The sequence below is a fragment of the Macadamia integrifolia genome, unplaced genomic scaffold (assembly GCF_013358625.1).
Source record: "Macadamia integrifolia cultivar HAES 741 unplaced genomic scaffold, SCU_Mint_v3 scaffold1753, whole genome shotgun sequence".
Classification (NCBI taxonomy): domain Eukaryota; kingdom Viridiplantae; phylum Streptophyta; class Magnoliopsida; order Proteales; family Proteaceae; genus Macadamia; species Macadamia integrifolia.
Genome location: NW_024868337.1, coordinates 58,329 through 79,470, shown reverse-complemented (window position 1 = coordinate 79,470; position 21,142 = coordinate 58,329). Strand labels below are relative to the sequence as shown.

Here is a 21,142-nt window from a genome sequence, read left to right as displayed (position 1 = left end):
CCAAAGACATTTCCATCCCAAATCAAAAAATAAATCCCGAAGTAGCCCAACTGAACCTAAATCAATGTTTGGTCTTGGCTCTCCTTGGTCTAGGCTTCCAGATTGGGTCATGCCAGTCCAACCAAGAAAGCGCTGCTGCATCATGGGGTAATTCAACACATTTGGGAGCTCACCAACATCATAGTACTTCAATGAGATCCTCATAAGATGTCATCCCTCCCTTAGGCCATGCTTTAGTCTTTCGCCAGCTCTTATCATAGACAATTGATGATAATTATTTTGGGAATACATGGATGCAATCAATACTGCAAACTCACAGATAGCATGATGCACTTTACACACTGAGGAACTTCAGTCCATAAAAACAAGCAAGAAGCTTTTAGTCCCTAGCTTCAGCCAATGTGTTAGCATTTCTAAATAATTGTCACATCCAACCCTGTAAAGCACCAATTTCTTTAACCGTAAACACATCTGGAAACAAAGCACAAAGCAAGAAGGATTGCTTCATTTCCTCATCCTCCCTGTAATTAAATATTCCACCTCATTCCCACTCATACGGCGGGAAACGGCTTATTTTGGGTGGGAAAGATAGCTTTCCTTCAAAATCCCAAGAGAGAAACAAGACAAATTTAATCTAAAATCAATATAAAACAAATCATTGATTCACAAAATTCTCTTTTTAGTGTTTGATGATTTTGTAATGGTCTCCTCCTCATCCATGGCGGTGAATTTGCAGAAGTTCATTCATGAAGAAGAAGAGACTGAAACCGGAATTCCGATAAGGTACTTGCCCCTTCATCACGTCTACTTTACTGCTGCTCCTGCTCCTTGTGTAAGTGGTAGTGAATCATCGAACGTCATGTCCAAGAAAGTGAAAGCTCGAAATCTCATCGATGAACCTATCGGTGATTGTCCTGATGATTCAGGCAAAAAAGGGTCGGAGTCGAAGTCGCAGAAGCCCCTTCTCTGTAATGTCTACACCAGGAGGGATAAGAGGACTCGGCATTGCGTGGAGAAGCTCCCATTCTTTGATTCTGTGACCAAACGGATTGAATCAGAATCAAAGAGCCCTAATGGAGTTGAGCTAAGGGTAGCTTTTGGAGGAAGTCGGTTTGAGGGTGACGACATTGGAGATGGTCATTTGGAAAAGAATCGAACTGACGAATTGGATGTTGGGTTTGATTCGGTTAAGACCAGGAGAATAGCTAAGAAGAGTAAGAGCGATCCAGATGGTACAAGGAGACTGAGATTGTCAATGGGTGGGCAGAGAACTTATAGGCGGAGGGTCTCTTCGGGTTCGTGTCGCACAAAGAGATGGGTGGAGTAAGTTTCTTCTCTTTATATTATTATTGTAAATGCTGCGAGCTTCAATTTCTTCTTCACATGAAAATGGAGTCTATCACTCCACAAGGCGACCCTAACCATGAACGACAAATACCTATATTGTAATTCTTACATGTTCTGGTTGCAGGTTGAATTTTGAAGATGTTAAACCAGATACTTTCATTGGCTTACAATGCAAGGCAAGTAGTTGTCTTGGCCTTAGGTGCTGTGCGTTGTTTATTTTCAGCTCAATGCTTTTAGTACAGCCATGTAGACAGAATACAGCTGTTAAAGAATCTAATGTTCTTATGTGGATTTGATCACATATGAACCTAACTTGTAACTTATGAGCTGGTTGAATGCAGCTCTACTGGCAATTGGATGATGAATGGTATTCTGGTTCCATTGTTGGGTATAATTTAGAGACCAACCAGCATCAAGTATGGTTCTCAACATCACCATCTGAATTTATTCTTCAAATCAGTTGTATCGCATATTTTAACACTAACGTGCAAAAATTTTCAATTTAATTTTCTGAGTCTTGTAGAAACCACAGAATTGCCTAGGTTTTGTTGTTGTCAAACTATGCTTTTGTGTATATTGTTGAAAATGTATTTGCGTACATCTATGCAAGCCAGTTTGTGATGCATGCTGAACAAAAGTGCAGGTTCGATATGCAGATGGTGATTCTGAAAGTTTGATTCTCTCTGAAGAGAAGGTTAGATTTCATCTCTCTCGTGAGGAAATGCAGCAGTTGAATTTGAGATGTAGAATTAAGAATGTGGGTATTAAAGGCCTGGATTATGGTGAGATGATTGTGCTGGCTGCCGATCTTGATAACTGTCAAGAGCTTGAACCTGGAGATATCATATGGGCAAAAGTTACAGGTTTGTCAGCTATTTGGATTTTTTTTTTCTTCGGTAAATTACTTTACATATTTGAAGAGTACATTATGCTCCCAATTTTCATTTTGGAGCAGTTAAAGTTGATTTTTGTAGATTCCTGAATAAGTCTCTTAAAAAGTTAAAACCACATAGAGGATTTTCTCTGTACTATCTGGTTCCTATCACACAGTTGTTGTTTCCCATTTTCATTTTAGGATGGGAAAAAGTTGTTTGTCATAACCGCATATGAGAACTCCTCTGTGCTACTGTTCTTTCTATCACATTGTTGTTGCTGCTTACCACTGTTAGTTTGAAAGTACAGTGTCCTCGAAATTATATGGGTTCATTTGATTTTCCTTTTGACAAATGAGTACATTTGATTGTGAGGGACAAGAATACCTTGTAGGATCTATCCTTGTTCTTATGCTACACATAACTTAATTTATATAAATTAGTACCCTCGTGCACTGGGTTGCTCTTTTTTTTTGGGTATCCTTTTTCACAAATACTAATACAATATTTTTTGGAGATCAATGCATTTTGTGATTGGATTGTGATAGGACAGTTATTAGACCATCAGATCAAATGGTATAAGTAGTGAGATGGGCCCTTTGCTTAGGGATGTCAAGTTTCACAGATGGGAGGGAACAAGTAAGAGGGGTACCCCCCTAATATAAAAAGAAGATAAAACGGAAAAATAAGTCAGCATTACATCGTCTTCCTGTTGATATACATTGGTGTCTAGCGTTCGAACCCTGGGAAGTTCAACGTGGTTCTCCAACACTTTCTCTCCTCGGTGCCACGTGATAGTATTTCCTTTTGAATGCATGTCACAGGCAGGGCCGACTGTGTACAGGCCTGCATGTATGTGTGGGTGGTGTTTATATACATTGTTGTTGCCCTTAACAGCTCAAGCTTTTGGGATAAGTGGTTGTAACACTCCCTACATGGCTCTTTTGTTTAGAGTATCAATTGGAGGATCTTGACCTCCATTGGTTGAGCTGTTCTCATTGCGGTCAAGAGCGATCCTCGATATGATAGGCTATATGCGGTGGATAATTCACCGCTTTTCAGCTTTCTTCAGTCGGAAACCTCAATAACCATGGGAAATAGTCATCCGTGCTTGTTATGTTTGGGGATTTGAATGATTTTGGAATTAAGAAGTACACACACTGAAACAGATGTTAACAGCAAGGAGAGGATGGCTGGACCTGTTAACAAAAATTGCTTTTTTATTGTTTTTCTAATTGGAGTTCTTAAATTGAATTCTTGAAAGCAATGAAGAACTAATTAAAAGACGGAAGGGATTTTTATATTGATGTCAACATACTAGTGTTGGATGAGGTTGGTTTTTGGTAGGCCACCAATACCTGATTTGGTAAGAGAGAAGTGGTTGATCTTTGCTCGACTCTGGGGAATAGTGTATCACTGCATTTCGAGGTTCCTTTTTTCCAATATAAATGCGTTTTGTCTGTGGTGGATGTAATGGTGGATAACTGATTCATTATCCTGACACTGTGGAGCTTGAGGTAATAACATAGCTGCTATTAGATTTAGTGGACAACCAATATCTTCTACGTGCATGTGTGTGTGTGTGTTCTATTTTTGTCTCCTCACATGCGCATACTTCAGCATCTTTCAGTGTTTCTTCCCATGAGTGCTTTCATATAGGAGAGCATGATTTGTCTTGCGGCAGTGAGAGAGTGTGCATTGGGGGTTTACTGCCATTGTATTTTCTTCTTCTTCTAGATACAGGGTAATTTAATTGAAATCAATTAACTGGCAGTGTCTATGAACTCTATTTGATCTTGGATAGTCAAACAGCCCATTCATATATTTAATTTCCCATACATCCTCCAATTCATGATTTAGAGTCTTGAAGTAGGTAATTGTGTAATTGACTTCAAAGGTTTCTTCCATGCCTCCATTGTGTTCCATAAGGTCTGTTGCCGATTTCTTGCCTTAAGCTGTGAACCTTGTTCAAGAAGAGACTTATGGATACTCGGAACATTTCAGTCTTCATTGATATATTTTTGCTGTCTTATCCAACTCCAAATATAGATGAGTTTTGCTCAGTTGAATTGAGTTGGCAATTAAGCCAGCTATGTCATCCTGCCCTAAGATCTTCCATGTGTGAGATTCAAGTATTATCTAGAAGTATTTGTTTAGCTCGATTTTTTACTAACTACCTGACAAATTTTCAAAATGAAAATATAAAATTGGAACAATGGGAGAGAAAGTCCTCAAGAACAACAAATCCTCCCATTCCCGAAAAAAAAAAACCCTAGAATACCTTAACACCTCCATTAAAATTTAGTAATGAAAACAAAAAAACCCTACCTTCTGCTCTATTTATTATTTTTGCAAAGAACATGTCTACCATTTTTAATGTTTATGGAAGCACCTCAATGCTTGCCATTTTTGTGCAGGTCATGCTATGTGGCCAGCAATAGTTATGAATGAAGCACATATTAGTGCTCATAAAGGTTTAAAGCCAACTTCAGCAGAGAGATCAATTCCAGTGCAATTTTTTGGAACTCATGATTTTGCCAGGTTTGTAAGTACTCTAATGTCTGAAGAGATAGTAGAACTTGACTCGGAGCTTGCTATTTTACATCTTTGCGGTTTCCTTGACACTGATCTTCACAATGAAGTGGCTTGGCTTTTACTAAAATTGTTCTTAATATATAATACTTTTCATGATTGCCAGGATTAGTATGAAGCAGGTCATCTCATTTGTTAGAGGCCTTCTTTCTTCTTTCCATCTGAAGAGCAAGCACCCACGCTTCCTTCGAAGCTTAGAAGAGGCAAAAATGTAAGGCTTTCTATGAGAATCGAATTTATTTTAGTAGCTTATGGCATCATATTTAATTGTAGGCTGTTGCATTTGTGAGGAAAGTCCTTAATTTTCTTTTCTAACCATACAGCATTGCGCAAATACTTTGATGCAATATAGTGAAGATATTTTTCTATGTTTGGAGTGTCTTCATTACATTGTTTTAGCATATGATCAGAGATCTCTTTTGCATCGATAGGAGCATGGGACCGTCCGAAGCCTATGCTCTGTAGACAGTTGATATTATTTGTGAGTCTCCGAGGATTTCCTTCTGAATTCTGATCCATCTTTCAAATGGCATCTATTAGATCTCTTTCCACCTCCTGGTTACCCAACACTTATCTTTTTGAGGCCTTGAAGGGAAATTTTAGTATCTGCTTAATCTAGCATTTTTTTTCCCAATGGAACTAAAATACCTTCTCCTTTTGATCATTTGTAGATCTCCCCTGAAAATTTCTGGGCTTGTCCTCAAATCGCCTTCTTATTGATGTTAGTTTTTCATCAATCACCCTTCAGCTCCTCCCAGGAGGCATTGGAGGCATTATTGATTTAGCCTCTAAGATACCTCGTGCCTAGGATGGCAATATCTTGTTGTTAAGATTAAAAATGTCAAGGCTATAGGTTTAACTGTTTACTCTGATTACCGTATGTATGGCTTGTGCTGCATAAATATTTAATGTAAGGTAGGTACACCCTAGGTAAACAAACCCCAATATTAAACTACTGTCAACCAATTACGGATCTGATCTCATATCAGAGAACCCAGACAGATCAAAGTAAAACCCATAACTAGGGCTGAAATATATCTTAGAGAATAGGGAAATCAGAAGTCTCACACCTGAACAAAATAGGGCCTAAATAGGCCTATATAATCCTCCAAGTATTCCTTGCAACAGTCCTTCAACCAAGTAATCCTTGCAACAGTCCTTCAATTGAGCTACAACACCTGGACCACCCTGGCTGAAACAGGGTTTTGACCAGCAGAGAGGGAGAGAGGTGTAGCTGGCTGTCTAGGCCTCTGATGGCCTTCAAACCAAGGTCGAAGGTGTCCCTTAGGGGGCTCAACAGAACCCCGAAAAGGCTTTAAGCAAAAGCTTGCTGGATGGGGATCTCTAGTCAATCTCGATTTGGCTCCAAAACCCTGACACCTTGGATCGATTGGGGCTTTGTAGCTGCTTCTTCAATCTGATCTTATATGATGCTTCTGGTATTCAAGTGTGAGTCGTACTCTTCAATTCACTCTCTTTCGACAACAAATAAAAGGTAAAAAAACAAAAGGAATCGATGGAGGGGTTGAGAAGGGTGGGAGAAGAATAGTGGAATGGTATCTCACTCCTTAGGTTTTGGGTATCATTGTATCACACCCCTCAATAGGTTAGGCATCTCACCGCTCAACCGTAGTTGCCATAGTGACAAGGCAAACCAAGGCATTGGAGGGCTGCCTAAGCTCTCAAGCGACAAGGCGAACAATGCGGCCAAATGTTATTTTTTATTTTCACTATTTTCTGACATTATTTAGTATGCTACATATACCTTGCATCAGAAAAAAATCAACATTAAGCCACATCAACTCATCAAAGATCAACATTAAGTTATAGTAAATCAACATTTAGAGAAATGCTTTTGTTCTATAATAAGTTTTACTGGTCAAATGATTTTATTTTTACATGAGACTTTGCAGCACAAAACCAGTTTTCCAATAAGTCTAAGATTACTTAAATCTGAGTTGTAATGACAAAGTTATGTTCCAATCAGATACTTATTTTAAAGTGTGCGAATGGTGTTAAAATCATCTGAATGAAAATAATTTTAAGGACATCAAAACAAAAGATTATTTTACCGGACTTTAGTTTTTTTGCAATGTTTTACCATGATCAGATTTATAAAATTTTCAGAATTGAGAAAAACCCCAGCATTTGAAAGTTGTAAATCGCCCTTAAAGAAATTGATACCGATACCTGATTGATCCATTTCAGGGGTAAAACCGTAAAGAAACTGTACTTTTTTTGAAAAATAAGGGGCAAAAGTGATTGATCTGTACCGATCCAGATCGGTATAGAATCCTTGCCTGTAACTCTTTGATTATGATTTCATAGTTCACAATGCTAAGAAATGGATAGTGCAAATTCACTTTGCATAGGAAATAGGTTTGGTTTGTTTATGCCTCCCCACCACCCCCCACGCCAAAGAAAAGAAAGAAAAAAGGACTTCAAACTTGCAATTTTTGAGTAGATAATACCTCTTATATCATCCAATATTCAGATTCAAATCATTCAATACTTTTGAACCTGTCTAGTCTCCTGAAAGTCTTGCTCCCGAAATCCTAGTGATAGAAGCAAAGCGAAGGAGGCCGCCGCTCACGGCCAGGCTGCTCCCCCCCTCTCTTCCTCTCCCCCTCTCCCTTCGCCTTCTCTCCCTTTCTCTTCTCTTCTCCCTCCCTCCCTCCTCCACTACTCTTCTTCTCCTTCATCTGCATCTCTCCTTCCCCTCTTCCTTCTTCCTCTTCTTCTCTCGCCCTCTCCATTCTTCCTCCTCCACTCACTTTCCCTTCTTCTCTTGTAGTTGCTAGCATCAATCATCTCGATCAGTGTTGAGGCTGCTGCAACTGCGCAACTAGTCTTCCCACCGGCCACCTACCATGCTTGGTCAGTATATGACCGCTAGGCTTGCTGCCCTTCTGGACACCTCTCCTATTAGGCTCCGGTTGGCCATCATGCTCCTTTGGTTTGTCCGCTGGCTTGCTTCTCTGGTTCTGCCACTTGGTTGGCTGCTCGCCATGCTTGAAGCCCTTTTGGACGCCACTCCGCAAGGCCTGCCATCCCTATTGGTTGTTGCCCTTCCAAAGTTGCCTGCCCTTCCGGATGCTAGGCTCGCTTGGTCTGTCCACCTGCTCGCTGCGTTGGCCTCCACCCTCGTTGTTTACCTTCCCCGTTGGGCCTGCCGGCTACTGGAAACCTGCCTTTCAATCTGTTGGTTTGGACTTTTATCCCGATCGACAGTAGCCTCTTCAACACAGCCCCTGGGCCGCTCTCGGTTGGCAGCCACTCCACTGTCGCCCTCAGAAAGGCCGATGCTCTTTCAATTGTGGGGACCCCATTTGCTAGGCCAGCTGCCTCCTTGGCCAAGGCCCTTTGCAAGGCTAGCACTACTCCACCGTGTCTGCCTCTTCTCCGGTGGTGCTCCTTCCTGTTGGCGTCTAGGAATTGTTGTGTTGAGATGTTAGGGTTAGGGATTGTGGTTCTCTTCCTGGTTCGGACCGATTTGTCCTTCTCCTCTGGTTGGGCATCCGGGCCGGGCTGTAGAAGTTCTTTGAAGTCATGTGGGCCCTGATTGGTGCCCTTTATCGCTTTTGTATCCCTTATTGGGTTTGTAACTTTCCTTTGGGGCTATTTTTTCCCTTCCCCTTCTAATGCATTTACTAGTCACCCAAAAGAAAAATACCTCTTATATCAGCGTTGTTAGGTGCTTCTTTATACTTGGAGGTGTTTTCTTTGTGCATCAGATTTGGAGAAATTACTTTTTTCTTTCTTGCGGGTTGTTTCTATCTACTAAAATTTGGATTTCCAAACCTTTTTGTTTACTTATTTCTTTTTAATAAATAACTGACAATTGAAAAGTGAGAGCTCATAGTTTGATGAGTTCATGTACAAGTGAACAGTAGACCCTCTTATTACTGGCTGTGATGCAGCATCTTAAAACTATTTTTTTTTTTTAACCAGGTACCTGAGTGAACAAAAGCTCCCAGAAAGCATGTTGAGTTTGCAAATTAAGATCAACACTGATGATTGTTGGAATGCCAATGCTGAGGATGGAAGTAGCGATCGTGATGTTAATGTAATAGGTGAAGGGTGTCACATGGAACAGCAGAAGGCAAACAAAGTTGTCCACTTGAATTTGGAGATCTCCGTGTAATAAGTTTAGGTGATTCTCAGTATTTCAGATGCCCACTGTCTATTGATTAAGATTTTAATTTGTGCAGTAGACCATTATGCTGCGGACCTTCTGTTTTGAAGTGCTTTACACTGACTATTACGCATTTGTTAATGAATTAGTAGTTAACTATGTTATGCTTCTTGAAAGGAACTGAGAGAGTGGAAATAACTCATTTTTCTTTTGTCTGCACATAATTATCTTGCAGGAAATCTGGTCAAGGACTCTGATTATTTTCACAATGAGCAGTACATATGGCCGGAAGGCTATATAGCTCAGAGGAAGTTTACTTCCATTTCAGGTGAAGTATATTTCTAAGACCTTGTTTAAGTTTCCCTTAGTATTTATTGGCTAGAAATTCATCTGGCTCATTTTTTATTGTGTGGGGTGTTTGAATTGTGTCACATTGTTTTTTCTCCTAAACTCAGATCCAAGTGTAAGTACCTTCTATATGATGGAAGTGCTGAGAGACCCTGAATCAAAATTTCGACCTCTGTTTAGAGTTACAGCAGATACTGGAGAACAGGTTAGTTGTTTCATTTGTGTTTCCTTATTCTTTCTTTCAGAGTTTGGTACTTGGTGCTGAGGCTGGGACATATTATTTTGTTTCTTTCATGATTCTTAAGGAACTGTGGTTTTGTTTCTTGACTTACCAATTTTTCTGAATGGTGGTTTCATGGTTTCTTAACTTTATATGGTATTTCTTCATGCAAATGCAGTTACTGTTTGACTGTATTCTACGTACTCCAACCTTGTCTTGGCTCTGGTGCTGGAGTGCTGGAGTGCTGGCCATCTTATGTCCATTACTTATTAGAATAGGAAATGGAAAAAGAGAGGTCTCCTTGTTCTGTAGGAGACAATGGTTCTGTGTAGCCGCTGCCATGGCTTAATGTTTTGGTCGATATATCTCTGAAGTGTTTTATTTGAATGTATTTTGCAGTTAGTGTATTATTTGATGTAATGGGTAGCACAACCTTTTATATGTTGTATAGACTTGATTGTCTTTTCTAAATGATAAGCACGTACATCTGTTTTTGTTATTATTTTAAATGTTTGGTCCATTTGACAACTATTACATGATCAATTTTCTGTATGTTGCATGGATTGGAGTTTGTGTTAAATTAGTCTTGGGGAGATGTGTATGAGTGTATCTGAGGCTCTAGATGTACATCTTTGACCTAACCGGGCTGATGGTGGGTATCAGATAATCTACTGCTGAAAGGATCCGGTCAATATCCCATAATACAGTGTTTACCTACCAAATTACCCTATAATCCCTATCCTACTTGTTGACCGTAGTATATCAGAATATTTTCAGACTTATGATTCGGGTTGTTACTGAGTTTTCCTTGTGTTGGTTACTTGTGATTCAAACTTAATAGTGGCATTGAGGCATGAGGTAGGGGTAGAAAATGGAGAAGTAGAAAACACTACAATCTGTCATGTTATATATGTCAAATGACGGCACCACATTGCATTTGTTTACTATGAGTGTTACTATAACCGTATTATGTCATCCAGTTTTCTGTATGTTGCATGGATTGGAGTTTGTGTTAATAAGTCTAGGGGAGATGTGTATCAGAGGCTCTAGATGTATATCTTTGGCCTAACTGGGCTAATGGTGGGTATCCGATAACCTATTGCTGCTGGGAACACCCTGTCAACATCTCATCAGGATGCTGAATTCAGTTTTTAGCTACCAAATTACCCTGTAATCCCTATCCTGCTTATTGACCAGGATCAAGTTTTTAAGTATCCTACCGTATCCACCAAAACTAACCAATATGTCCAATACACATCATATCTTTAAGGTAGAGCGATATGATACAGTGCCAATATGATACCTACAAACAAATTGTATTGACTGTATCGGGTTGATACCTATTGATACTCTTGATTCATCTCTTTTTAACTACAGAACATGATCCGTTGCTGCAAAACAGTTATCGAGAACTCCTGTAAGGTATTCTAATAAATTTGTTTTTGGAAAGATCAACTTGATTTCTTGCTTCTACTTGCAAAATGACTCTAGCATGTTGATTTCATCATCATTTGGGGAATAAATAGTCTGCAATCAAGGGTCGAAACTAGATTTGCGCATGTAAATTTTTTTTTTTTTTGTTGTACTGGATCACTAAATTAGTGAAAAACAACCTGAATGATTGCATCCAACTAGTTTTTTTTTTTTTTGCATCAAAACCCTAAATTTTCTCCAAACTGAAGATGACATCTTTTTGGTATTAGTACATGTAAGAAATGTCATCCTTTATACATAATCAATTGAATGCACTTGTCTTGTTGTACTTTGTTCTCCTTTTTTTATACATGATATATTTTATATATTACTTATTGGGAGAAGTTTTCCTTCACCACGTGGTGAAGTTCACCACTCCATCTAGGGTTCAAAACCCCTATAGTGTTTTAGAATCTTCCCAAAATACCCCCGATAACCCCCGCGCACATCTAAGGTCCTTATGGTGTTTTATGCTTTAACTGTATTTTGCATGTATTCTAATTATTTCAAATGTTTTTTGACCATTTCCATCCATATCTTTTGCATATCTTGCGCCTCTCTGATACGATATGATATTTCTCTTAAAATCACCCTCCAATATGATACCTGATACCGATACTCTAAACCTTGGACAGGAGTATATCTGTCAGCATATTTTTAGACTTTTGATTTGGGTTGTTACTGAGTTTTCCTTCTTGGTTTCTTGTGATTCGAACTTAATGGTGGCATTGGTGCATGAGGTAGGAGTAGAAAACACTGGAATATGTCCTGTTATCAATGTCAGATGACAGCAGCACATTGTGTTTGTTTATTATGAATGTCACGATTTCCTTATGTGATATGATTTCATTTTGATTTTGATTTTGATTTCTTTTTTTGGCAGTTCAAAGGAGCTACTCCATGAGCTTGCTGGAACAAAATTTACAAAAGGATAAGAAAGGTGCATGAAGTTTTGTTTAATGGTGTTCGTGGCAGAGGTGGAGTGCAGATGGCTGACAAATCTGGTTCTTACATGTTTGGTTTTTTGAACCATAAAATTTTTGATCTCATACACGTACATTTTTTATTCACTGTTTCCTATACAAGTATGTTAATGGTATGTACATTTCCAACATGGTGGTTTCTGTTTCATGTTGCATTATTCTTGGTGATCTGCTGTACTTATGTGGGTTAGTCCTCTTCTGAAATATTTCCGTGAGTTGTTCTCATATCTGCCGATCTTATTATTCTGGAGCTATTCAATAAGTGTATATCTCCTGATTACATTATGAGGTCAATATATTCATTTATACGCATATCATTACCTTTTAATTATGATCTTGATCTTTAAAATAAAATGTTTCCAACATGGAACATTATTAGCTTGGGATCAAGTTTAATTTTAGGGAAAATTTCTATCACTCGTCTGAAATTGCACTCTATTCACTCAAACTCCCCTTTCATAAGTTCCACCTCTGATTCCCCCCAAAAGTGAACTCTTACCTCTTCTTCTCCCCTGCTATTTTGAAATGGCCAAATTACCCCTCATTAACCTATTAACCGGTTCTCATCACCTGTGAGCTTCTATCCTTTATTATTATTTTTTTATTGTTTTCTAATTTATTAATCCTGTTATTTTAATTTCTTCTTCTTCTTGTTCCATGGAATGCTGCAAAATGGTCCATCCCCCTCTTACTGATCGCCCCCACTCCACCCCCGCTGTTACCCCAGGACCACCCCCATCCACCCTGCAAATCCCTCCTTCGCCCCACCCCCACCAGTCACCCGTCACCCTTACCCTCACTCTCACCCTCCCTTGCTACACATCCCGCCCCTGTGATATCTCATCTTTCCCCAAAGCCCCTCCTCTTCTGTCCACGCTATTAGAAATATCTTCTGTATTAGCTTCACTGGAAGAAAGTATCATTGTATTGATCCAAAAGAACCAGGGGCTTTTTAATTTTTGTGTTTCTTTAGAAGAAAAAAAAGGTATTAAAAACCAAGAGACCTGCAAAGGAGACACCAAATCAACAATCCTGGATAAAAATTGTGAGTCCAGTAGCAAGACCCTACCCAGAGAACTGAGTTGGATCTACAAAAACCGAATTCAGAAAAAGAGATGAAGATATCCAGCCGAGTTGAGGAAATTTTGCAGGATGAAATCGGATGGAGTCATGAGGATGGAATGATTACCACTTTCGAGGTACCAATTAATAAGTGCAGCAAGGCAGCGGGATAACTACGCTCACTTGCCACGGCAAAAAAAAAAGGACCGATCGAGCTTTGATCTGTATATTACTCTCATGGGACTCTAGCTAGAGAGGGATATTTTTTTAGCATGTGTCAATGTGTCATCTTCAATGAGTTCTCAGTCCATTGCCATACACTGGATCTGCAAGTGATGATAGTCAAACCTCGATATGGTAAGGACCACCGATCAAAGCATGTAGAACCGGCTGTTAAGCTTCTTCCTCCGCTCCGCCTCCACATGGTTCAGTGGCAATCTCGGTCTTCCATAATGGCTTTCTCCCACTGGTCTTTGGCTTCTCCAACCAAATCTACCATCTGGTCTTTGGCTTCTTCTCCAAGCACATCTATCATAGTCGTCACCAGTAGAGTACCTCCCTAGGTTAAATGCTTCAACTCCACCTTAGGGAGTTGTGAGGGGAGGGTGCGGGAGCTACAGGAGATCCAACGAGGGGATGAACCATTTCGTTGCATTCCACAGAAGAAACATAAATTAAAATAATAGGATTAATAAACTAAGAAAATGATGAAAAATAAAAAATAATAAAGAATGGAAGCTCGCAGGTGATGAGAAATGGTTAACTAGAGGGTAATGTGGCCATTTCAAAATAGTATAGGAGAAGAAGAGGTAAGAGTTCACTTTTTGGGGCAATCAGAGCCTTAGAGTTGAAATTTCTAAAGGGGAGTTTGCGTAAATAGAGTGTAAGTTAAGTGGAGTGCTAGGAATTTTCCTTAATTTTATTCATGTATAATTGGAATTAAATGTATTATGTAGTGAAATGATTCTTGCTCATGTTATGAGTTATTTGAGCACAAAGAATGGGTGTTCCCTTGCAAGGATCGAGAATTTGATCTCGAGGCCACTTTTGACCCAGCTCGAAACTTGCAAAACCAGGTCAAAACCTGGTAATTTTTCTGAGCAGACTCGAAGCCTTGGTTTAGAGGCCTAAAAAGTGCTTTTTGGCCCTGATTTTTTTGTGTGCTGCTTATTTTTGTCCTTTTATACTTAATCCATGAATTAGGTTCACAAAAAGAACACTTAAAATAGTACTTGTGGTGTTGACCGAAGTTTGCTGGTGGGTTGAACTTGATTTGGCACCGATTTATGCCAAATGCTGGTGTGGTACTTACTGATGCCAAATATCTTTTAAGTAAGCTATTTGCTTAAGATATTATTCATAAATAAGTAAATACCCCCCTATTTGAATCCAATTGAAAAATCAAATTCCAAAAAGTTTAAAAAGTCAATCCCTCAATTCAAGAACAAAACTAGATTTTTTGTTGTAGGGGCAATTTTTCAACTTTCAAATGCTGAGGATTTTCTTAAATCTGAAAATTCCATAAATATAATCATGCTTCCCGAATGAAAATAAATTTGGATATCAAAACAAACGATTATTTTACTGCTCCTTTGGTTTTTAGTAATGTTTTACCATGATTAGATTTATTGAATTTTCTGATTTGAGAAAAGCCTCATCATTTGAAAGCTGAAAAATTGCCCCTAGAACAAAAAATTCAGTTTTTTTTCTTGAATTGAGGGATTGAATTTTTACCCTTTTTGGAATTTGAATTTTCAACTAATTTAATTGGATTCAAATGGGGGGTATTTACTTATTTATGAATAATCTCTTAAGTAAATGGAGAACTTAAAAGATATTTGGCATAAATAAGTACCAAACTTGGTTCAATACCAATTCTAGACCAGGTGGTTGAAACAGACAAGTTTCGATGGGGATAAGTGAGGTTCAACCAAGTTCTGGTCGAAACTTGTGAAATAAGGTCGAAACATGCGAAATACTCAAAATTTGGTCAAAATGGCTTGAAACCAGGTACAAATCCAATTCGACCCCCCCGTCTTGTCTCGGCCTAGCTTGATATTGAAATTTTGGTCGATACTTCAAGTTCTTGACTTAGATTAAAATCATGTTCCCTTGTGTGGATCTTTCAAATGTGGATAATTATGAATCATTTAGAGCATTTTTTGGAGGCTCAGTACCACCCCAAACCCGTTGTAGGGGCTCATGTATTAAAAAGGTATGGTATGGTTATTGTGGTGCTTATATTTTGTGCCTACAGAGAAGAAGTGAAAGTTGCTTTTGGGGTGCATGCATGGATATTGTATGGATTAATTGGGAATCACGAGGAGCAGTTATGGAAAACTTCAAGGTTAATATTATTAAAAGAAAAAAAAGGAGAAAAAAAGATCTATTCAATTGAGACTCCATGAACTCATGTGAAAGTTCTTGAAAACTTTTGAAGGCATATACTCACCTGTCTCAATTTGACCATGCTTTTTGAAAATTACAATTTTTTTGAAGGAATGGTGGATGAAGCAAATACCTATTTCCATATAGAAACTCCTTTTCCACTTATTTCCAAATATTGAAATGAAAAGGATAAAATTGTGAACTTATGAGGGATCCCTAATTCGTTTTATACCATGAGCTAATAGCTTGGGAGAGACCCCCCAAAAGAAAGGAAAATTGTCCAGTTACTATTGGACAGGGAGGGTATCATTTTTATATGGCTTCTACTGATGTGGAATTGAGGCTATGTTAGGAAGCTAAGTGAAGAAAAAAATTGAATTTTTTGAAAAAGAGGAGAGAGATATACACATTAGCTCATCATCAGTGTCATCATGATTTTTGTCCTACGATGATTTCTTTTTTTGGCTTCCAAGCTTAGCCTTAGTGAGCCAATGACATCATTTGTTTTTTTTTTTTGATGATAAAATAATTTCATTACCAAACAGAGGAGAGAATATATGAGGTGGGAAAAGAGGGGGGGGGGAGAGGCTAAAAAGCCACAAAGCCTATAAGAAAGGCAAGGCAGAGAGGGGGCTAACCTAGGGAAACAGCTCTGGTTGAGCCAGCCAAACCAAAACAAGAGGAAACAAGTAGGGGGGAGAGGATACGACCAAAACGGGGAAGACCCCAGGAGGCAACAATATGTCTATTCTTTACGGAGTCAGGCGCCTTGCAATGGTTGCGGCTGCCAAGTTTAGAACTAACATCAATATAGATGGATTTCCAAATCTTCTCGAAGGAGTGAGAGTTGGAAGTCCATCTATGAAGATTGCGCTCCATCCAAAGATGGGTGATGGTAGCACAAAAAGCCAGTTTCCCTACCGTGTCACAGATGGTGGAGCCGTAGAAGGTCATATCAACCCAGATCCATTCTCTACACAAGGTGTGGGGAGATTTATGGGCCGACCAACAGCTGCGGAGAACCTTCTTCCAGACAGAGGAGGAGAAAGGGCAAGAGAAGAGATGGCCAGTATTTTCAACCCCATTCCAATAGAGGCAACAAGGGAGAGACCGGGATGTAGCGATGGGATGAGGAAGGTCTGCATAGGGAGGCAGTTACAGAGGGAGTGCCAAACTATTAAGCTGTGGCGAGGGTTCCCAGAGTACTAATTTGGTTCCAACAAGATGCAGAGGAGAACTTCCCGGTTGGGGAGGGGAGCTAAGTGATTTTATCTTCCTTGCCTAGGTGGCTGGGGGATCGGATGGAGGGAGGCCAGAGGTTAGCCAAAGGGGGGGGAGGAGGGAGGTCCATTCTCCCTGCAAAAGGATGGAGGCAACAATTGTAGATTTGGGCAAACCCGAGGAGTAGAGAATCTGGGGAGGTGAGGAGGATGCCAATAGGGTGCCAAGGGTCTAGCCAGAGGGAGGTATTGGAACCGGTCCCTATGGAATAAGAAATGGCATTAAGGACCTGGGATCGATTGGAAAGGATGTTGCGCCAGATCCATGAGGCATCAGAAGGAGAAGCAGTCCAGATAGAGTCATGTTTGAGAGGAGAGGAGTAGATCCAAGAGACCTAGATGCTGTTCTGTTTGGAGGCAATCTTTCAGATGAGCTTGAGAATGCTGGCATAGTTGATGTCTTTGAGCCTATGCACCCCAAGGCCACCCTTAGACTTGGTAAGGCAGACTTTGTCCTAGCATATAGGATGGAGGAATTTAGAGTAATCGGATCCTTTCCAGAGGAAGGAAGAGAGAAGGGACTCAATAGGCTTGGACATTGTAGTGGGAAGGGCAAAGACACTAGACCAATAAAGCGACATTGATTGAAGGACAGATCTGATGAGAACCAAGCGGCCGGTATAAGAGAGCATCTTTTGTTTCCAGAGTTGGAGCCTTCTCCTCATCTGGTCTAGAATAGGGAGCAGTGGTGGGCAGAGGCTGGAAGGGATGAGGGGGAGACCCAGATATTTAAGAGGGAGGGAGCCAAGGTGGAATCCAATGATATGGAGAAGATTTTCGTGATAAATACCAGTGACCCCAAAGACGAACAAGCTGAATTTACGGTGGTTAATGCGGAGACCCGAGAGAGACTCAAAGAGGTGGAGGAAAGACATGAGGGAGGAAATAGTTTTTGGGTCGGCTTTGGATAAGATTATAAGATCATTAGCAAAGGCGAGATGAGTGAGTAAAAGGGACTTGGATTTGGGGATAGGGGAGATGAGATGTTAATTGGTGGAGGATTGGATGGAGTGGGACAAGACCTCAAGCGCAAGGGAGAATAGGAAGGGAGAAATGGGGCAACCTTGCCGCATACCCACAGAGGAGGGGAAATATTCAGAAGGGTTTCCATTAACAAGGATAGAGAAGGAGGGAGAGGAAATGCAGGAGGGGATCCAATGAACAAAGGAGGGGTGGGAACGCCATTTTGAGGAGAACTTGTTCAATTAAGTCCCGTCGGATGGAATCAAATGCTTTGTGAATGTCAATTTCGAGAAGGGCAGCCAGGGAGTGCGACTTTTTATCAACACGAAAAAGCAAGATATTGTCCGAAATGCTCCTACAAGCAATAAAAGCCAAATGATTGGGGCTGATTGAGAAATCAATTACCTCATAAATCCGATTGGCTAAAATCTTAGCAATAAACTTGTATAGGAGATTGGAAAGGAAAATGGGCCTGAAGTTGGACATAGAGCTGGCGCCTTCCTTCTTGGGAATGAGATAGAGAAAGGTATGGTTGATGCCAGAGATTTGACCAGGGGAGAAGAAGAAGCTTCGGATGGCCTTGATCAAGTCAACTCTGATGATGTGCCATCAAGAAAAGAAGAATCCCATGCAAAAGCCGTCAGGACCAAGGGCCTTATTAGCTTTGTGGGAGAGGACAACAGCTAGAATCTCATCATTGGAAGGGATGGAAAGGAGGGAGGGGAGAAGGTGGTTAGGGATGGCTTTGTTGATGAGGTCAAGGGGAGGAGGGGGTAGGGGTGGGAAAAGGGAGGTTGAAGATGGTGGAAAAATAAGAGGCCGCTTTAGCTTTGATCTCCTCAGGATTGAAGAGGGAGGTAAGCTTGAGGATGGAATTGGCATTGGAGTGGGCCTTGATGGAACGATGGAAGTAGGCCGAGTTGGAGTTGCCAAGTCCAAGCCACTTGATCCTAGATTTTTGCCTAAGGAAGTTTTCCTCTTGAGCAAGAAGGGAACAGAGCTCAGAAGATACCTCTTTTTCCTCATCGGTCAATGGAGAATTGTGGGGGTCAAGTTGGAGACGAGATTGAATGAGATTAAGCATGTTCTTGCAAGTGGAGACATTGGATGAGATGTTGCCGAAGGAGTTACCATTCCAGCTTTTTAAGGCAGACTTGACATTCGCAGCTTCCGGTGAAGGCAATGAGAGGGGACGAGAGGGTTTGGAAAGGGATGGGCTAGGCTTCCTACACTTGGGGGAGGAAGTCCTGGTGGAGGGACCACATGTCAAAATATTTGAAGCGCTTGGGACCAAAGGATATCAAGGGCTGAGCAAGGAGGGAGATTGGGGAGTGGTCAGAGATGCCAGGGAGCTCAAAGGTGGCATGGGAGGAGGGGAAAGCTTCAAGCTAGGCTTCATTGACAAGGGCTCTGTAGAGCTTATAGGCGATTTTTTTGGGGCCATTACGATGATTTAACCGAGTGAATTTGGCCAGACCTATGTAGGTCATTGACACCAGTGTCGTTAAGGCAATCATTGAATTGGGTCAATGGAAGGGAGGTCCAATCTAGTCCCTCCAATTTTTTTTCATGGGAAGCTCTAATGACATTGAAGTCTCCAGCAATGCCCCAAGGGTGGTGGCCGGAGAGGGAGGAGGAGCGGATATCATCTCAGAGGGGGATCTTATCCAAAGAGCGGTTGAGGGCATAGATGAAGGAGAAGAAGCAAGAGAGGGGGAAGGAGGGGGAGGAGATGGAGAGGTGAATGGTTTGAGAGGAAGAAGAAATACATGATAAGTTAAGGAGGAAGGGGGTTCCAAAGAATCCAAATCCAACCATTGGGGCAGTGGGAGTAATTGGAAAGGAAGTCCTAGGAGGAGGCGATAGAATCAAAGATGCGAGGGTCATTAGGCTCCTGGATACGAGTCTAGAAGCCAACAGAGCGCTAATATAGAGGATTTGATTGTTTGGGAAAGGAGTTCAGCCCACGGACATTCCAAATGATCCAGGGGGCCATAGGAGAGGAGAGGGGGTGTGGTGCAACGATTGCTCAGGGGAGCAAGGAGGAGCCATAATCCCTTTGGAGGTCTTGGAGGAGCTCAACTTTGGCTGACGATGATACTATTTAAGGGGGAAGACGGTAGGGGCTTTGGATTTTTTCACAGGGGGATTTTGGGGGAGGAAGAGAAGAGGAGAGGGAGGACCTGGCCTTCTTGGGGCGACCCACAGCAATGACCACGACAGGGGCAACTGCAGCTTTAAAGGAGTTGACCACCACAGGGGGAGAGGCACAAGGTTATAGGGGTGAAGCAGGCTCAGGAGAGGCCTGAGCAGATTGGAGAGTCGGTGAAGAGTCTTCTACGGCTTCGGCACTAGGCGAGGCAGCAACTTGCAAAGAAGAATGGGGACCTGTGATTTGAAGATGCGAGAACAAAGCAGGGCCCATGTCTTTAAAATGCAGCTGCGAAGCTCCAATGAGAGATGCATTTTGAGGGGGCTCAGGGAGCTCAGGATGGGCCTGAGTACACCAGAGAGTCGGGGAAGTGCGTTCCAAGGCAGCTGGAGAGACAAGGATGGAGGCTGAGGGAGTCCTAGGGGGCGCTCGAAGGATGGAAAGACAGTCTTGGGTTGCGAGGCAGGAGGCCAAGGATGGATGACACAACTAGAGAGGAGGCAGCAAGCACGGCAAGGGCGGTGGTGGTGTGCTCAGGAGGGGCCTGAGCGGACTGAAGATGTGGGGAAAAGCCTTCCAAGGCTACAGAAGCAGTAGTGGTAGTAGGGGAGGCGGAGACATGTGATGATGCAGTAAGGGTGGTGATGGAGAAGGCCAGAGGGATAAGAGCGGCGGGCACAAGAGGTGTAAAACCAGGGGCAAAGGAGGGAGTAGCTGAGGCACTGAAAGGTGGAGAAATGCTAGGGCGAGAGCTATAACAGTTGAAGGCGAGAGGTCGGGTCGACGGGTAGGGAAGAAGGACAAGGAGTGTCACACCCTGTTCACACTGAACCGGAGCGGTGACCGAGTTAACACCGGTTAACCCAAACCTGCCAGGATCATCAGATACTGTATTCCACCACAGCATACACACACTAACATAAGTTCATTAGATCAGCGGAAGACTAAGTTTCACCTGTGAATAACTTCCATATACTTGATACCCAAATGGTGATACAATAATTATATACATTTTGGCCCGAAGGCATGATATATACACAAAAAGAATAAAATTCCCATATCAAGTATATACAGTAAATCATCAAAAATCATCAGAGTTCACAGCTCGGCTCGGTATCAAGGCTGGAGCTTAGCTCGGTATCAAGGGTTGTGCCCAGCTCGGCATCACATAGAAGAGCTCAGCTCGGCCTCAGAAGTGGAGATCAGCACGGCCTCCAGGGTGGAGCTCAGCTCGGCCTCAGAATTGCTGTCCCGCAGCACAGCTCTCACACGAGCAGTCTACGCCGTGCTCAAACTCCTCAAGGGTCCACTAGTCCTCTTCAGGAAA

At 41.4% G+C, this 21,142-nt stretch overlaps 1 protein-coding gene across 1 annotated transcript in view; it reads left to right on the top strand.

Annotated features, from left to right (window-relative positions):
- Nucleotides 1-604: 604 nt before the first annotated feature.
- LOC122064769 (histone-lysine N-methyltransferase ATX2-like) overlaps nucleotides 605-21,142 on the top strand; it is a gene marked incomplete at its 3' end in the record, with an annotated part of 72,633 nt that continues 52,095 nt past the window's right edge. Inside the window, 11 exon segments of the mRNA XM_042628528.1 lie at nucleotides 605-1,323; nucleotides 1,472-1,523; nucleotides 1,689-1,763; nucleotides 1,991-2,210; nucleotides 4,637-4,760; nucleotides 4,918-5,022; nucleotides 8,763-8,884; nucleotides 8,887-8,964; nucleotides 9,182-9,274; nucleotides 9,402-9,499; nucleotides 11,871-12,041. Coding sequence (XP_042484462.1) covers nucleotides 701-1,323; nucleotides 1,472-1,523; nucleotides 1,689-1,763; nucleotides 1,991-2,210; nucleotides 4,637-4,760; nucleotides 4,918-5,022; nucleotides 8,763-8,884; nucleotides 8,887-8,964; nucleotides 9,182-9,274; nucleotides 9,402-9,499; nucleotides 11,871-12,041 — 1,761 coding nt within the window.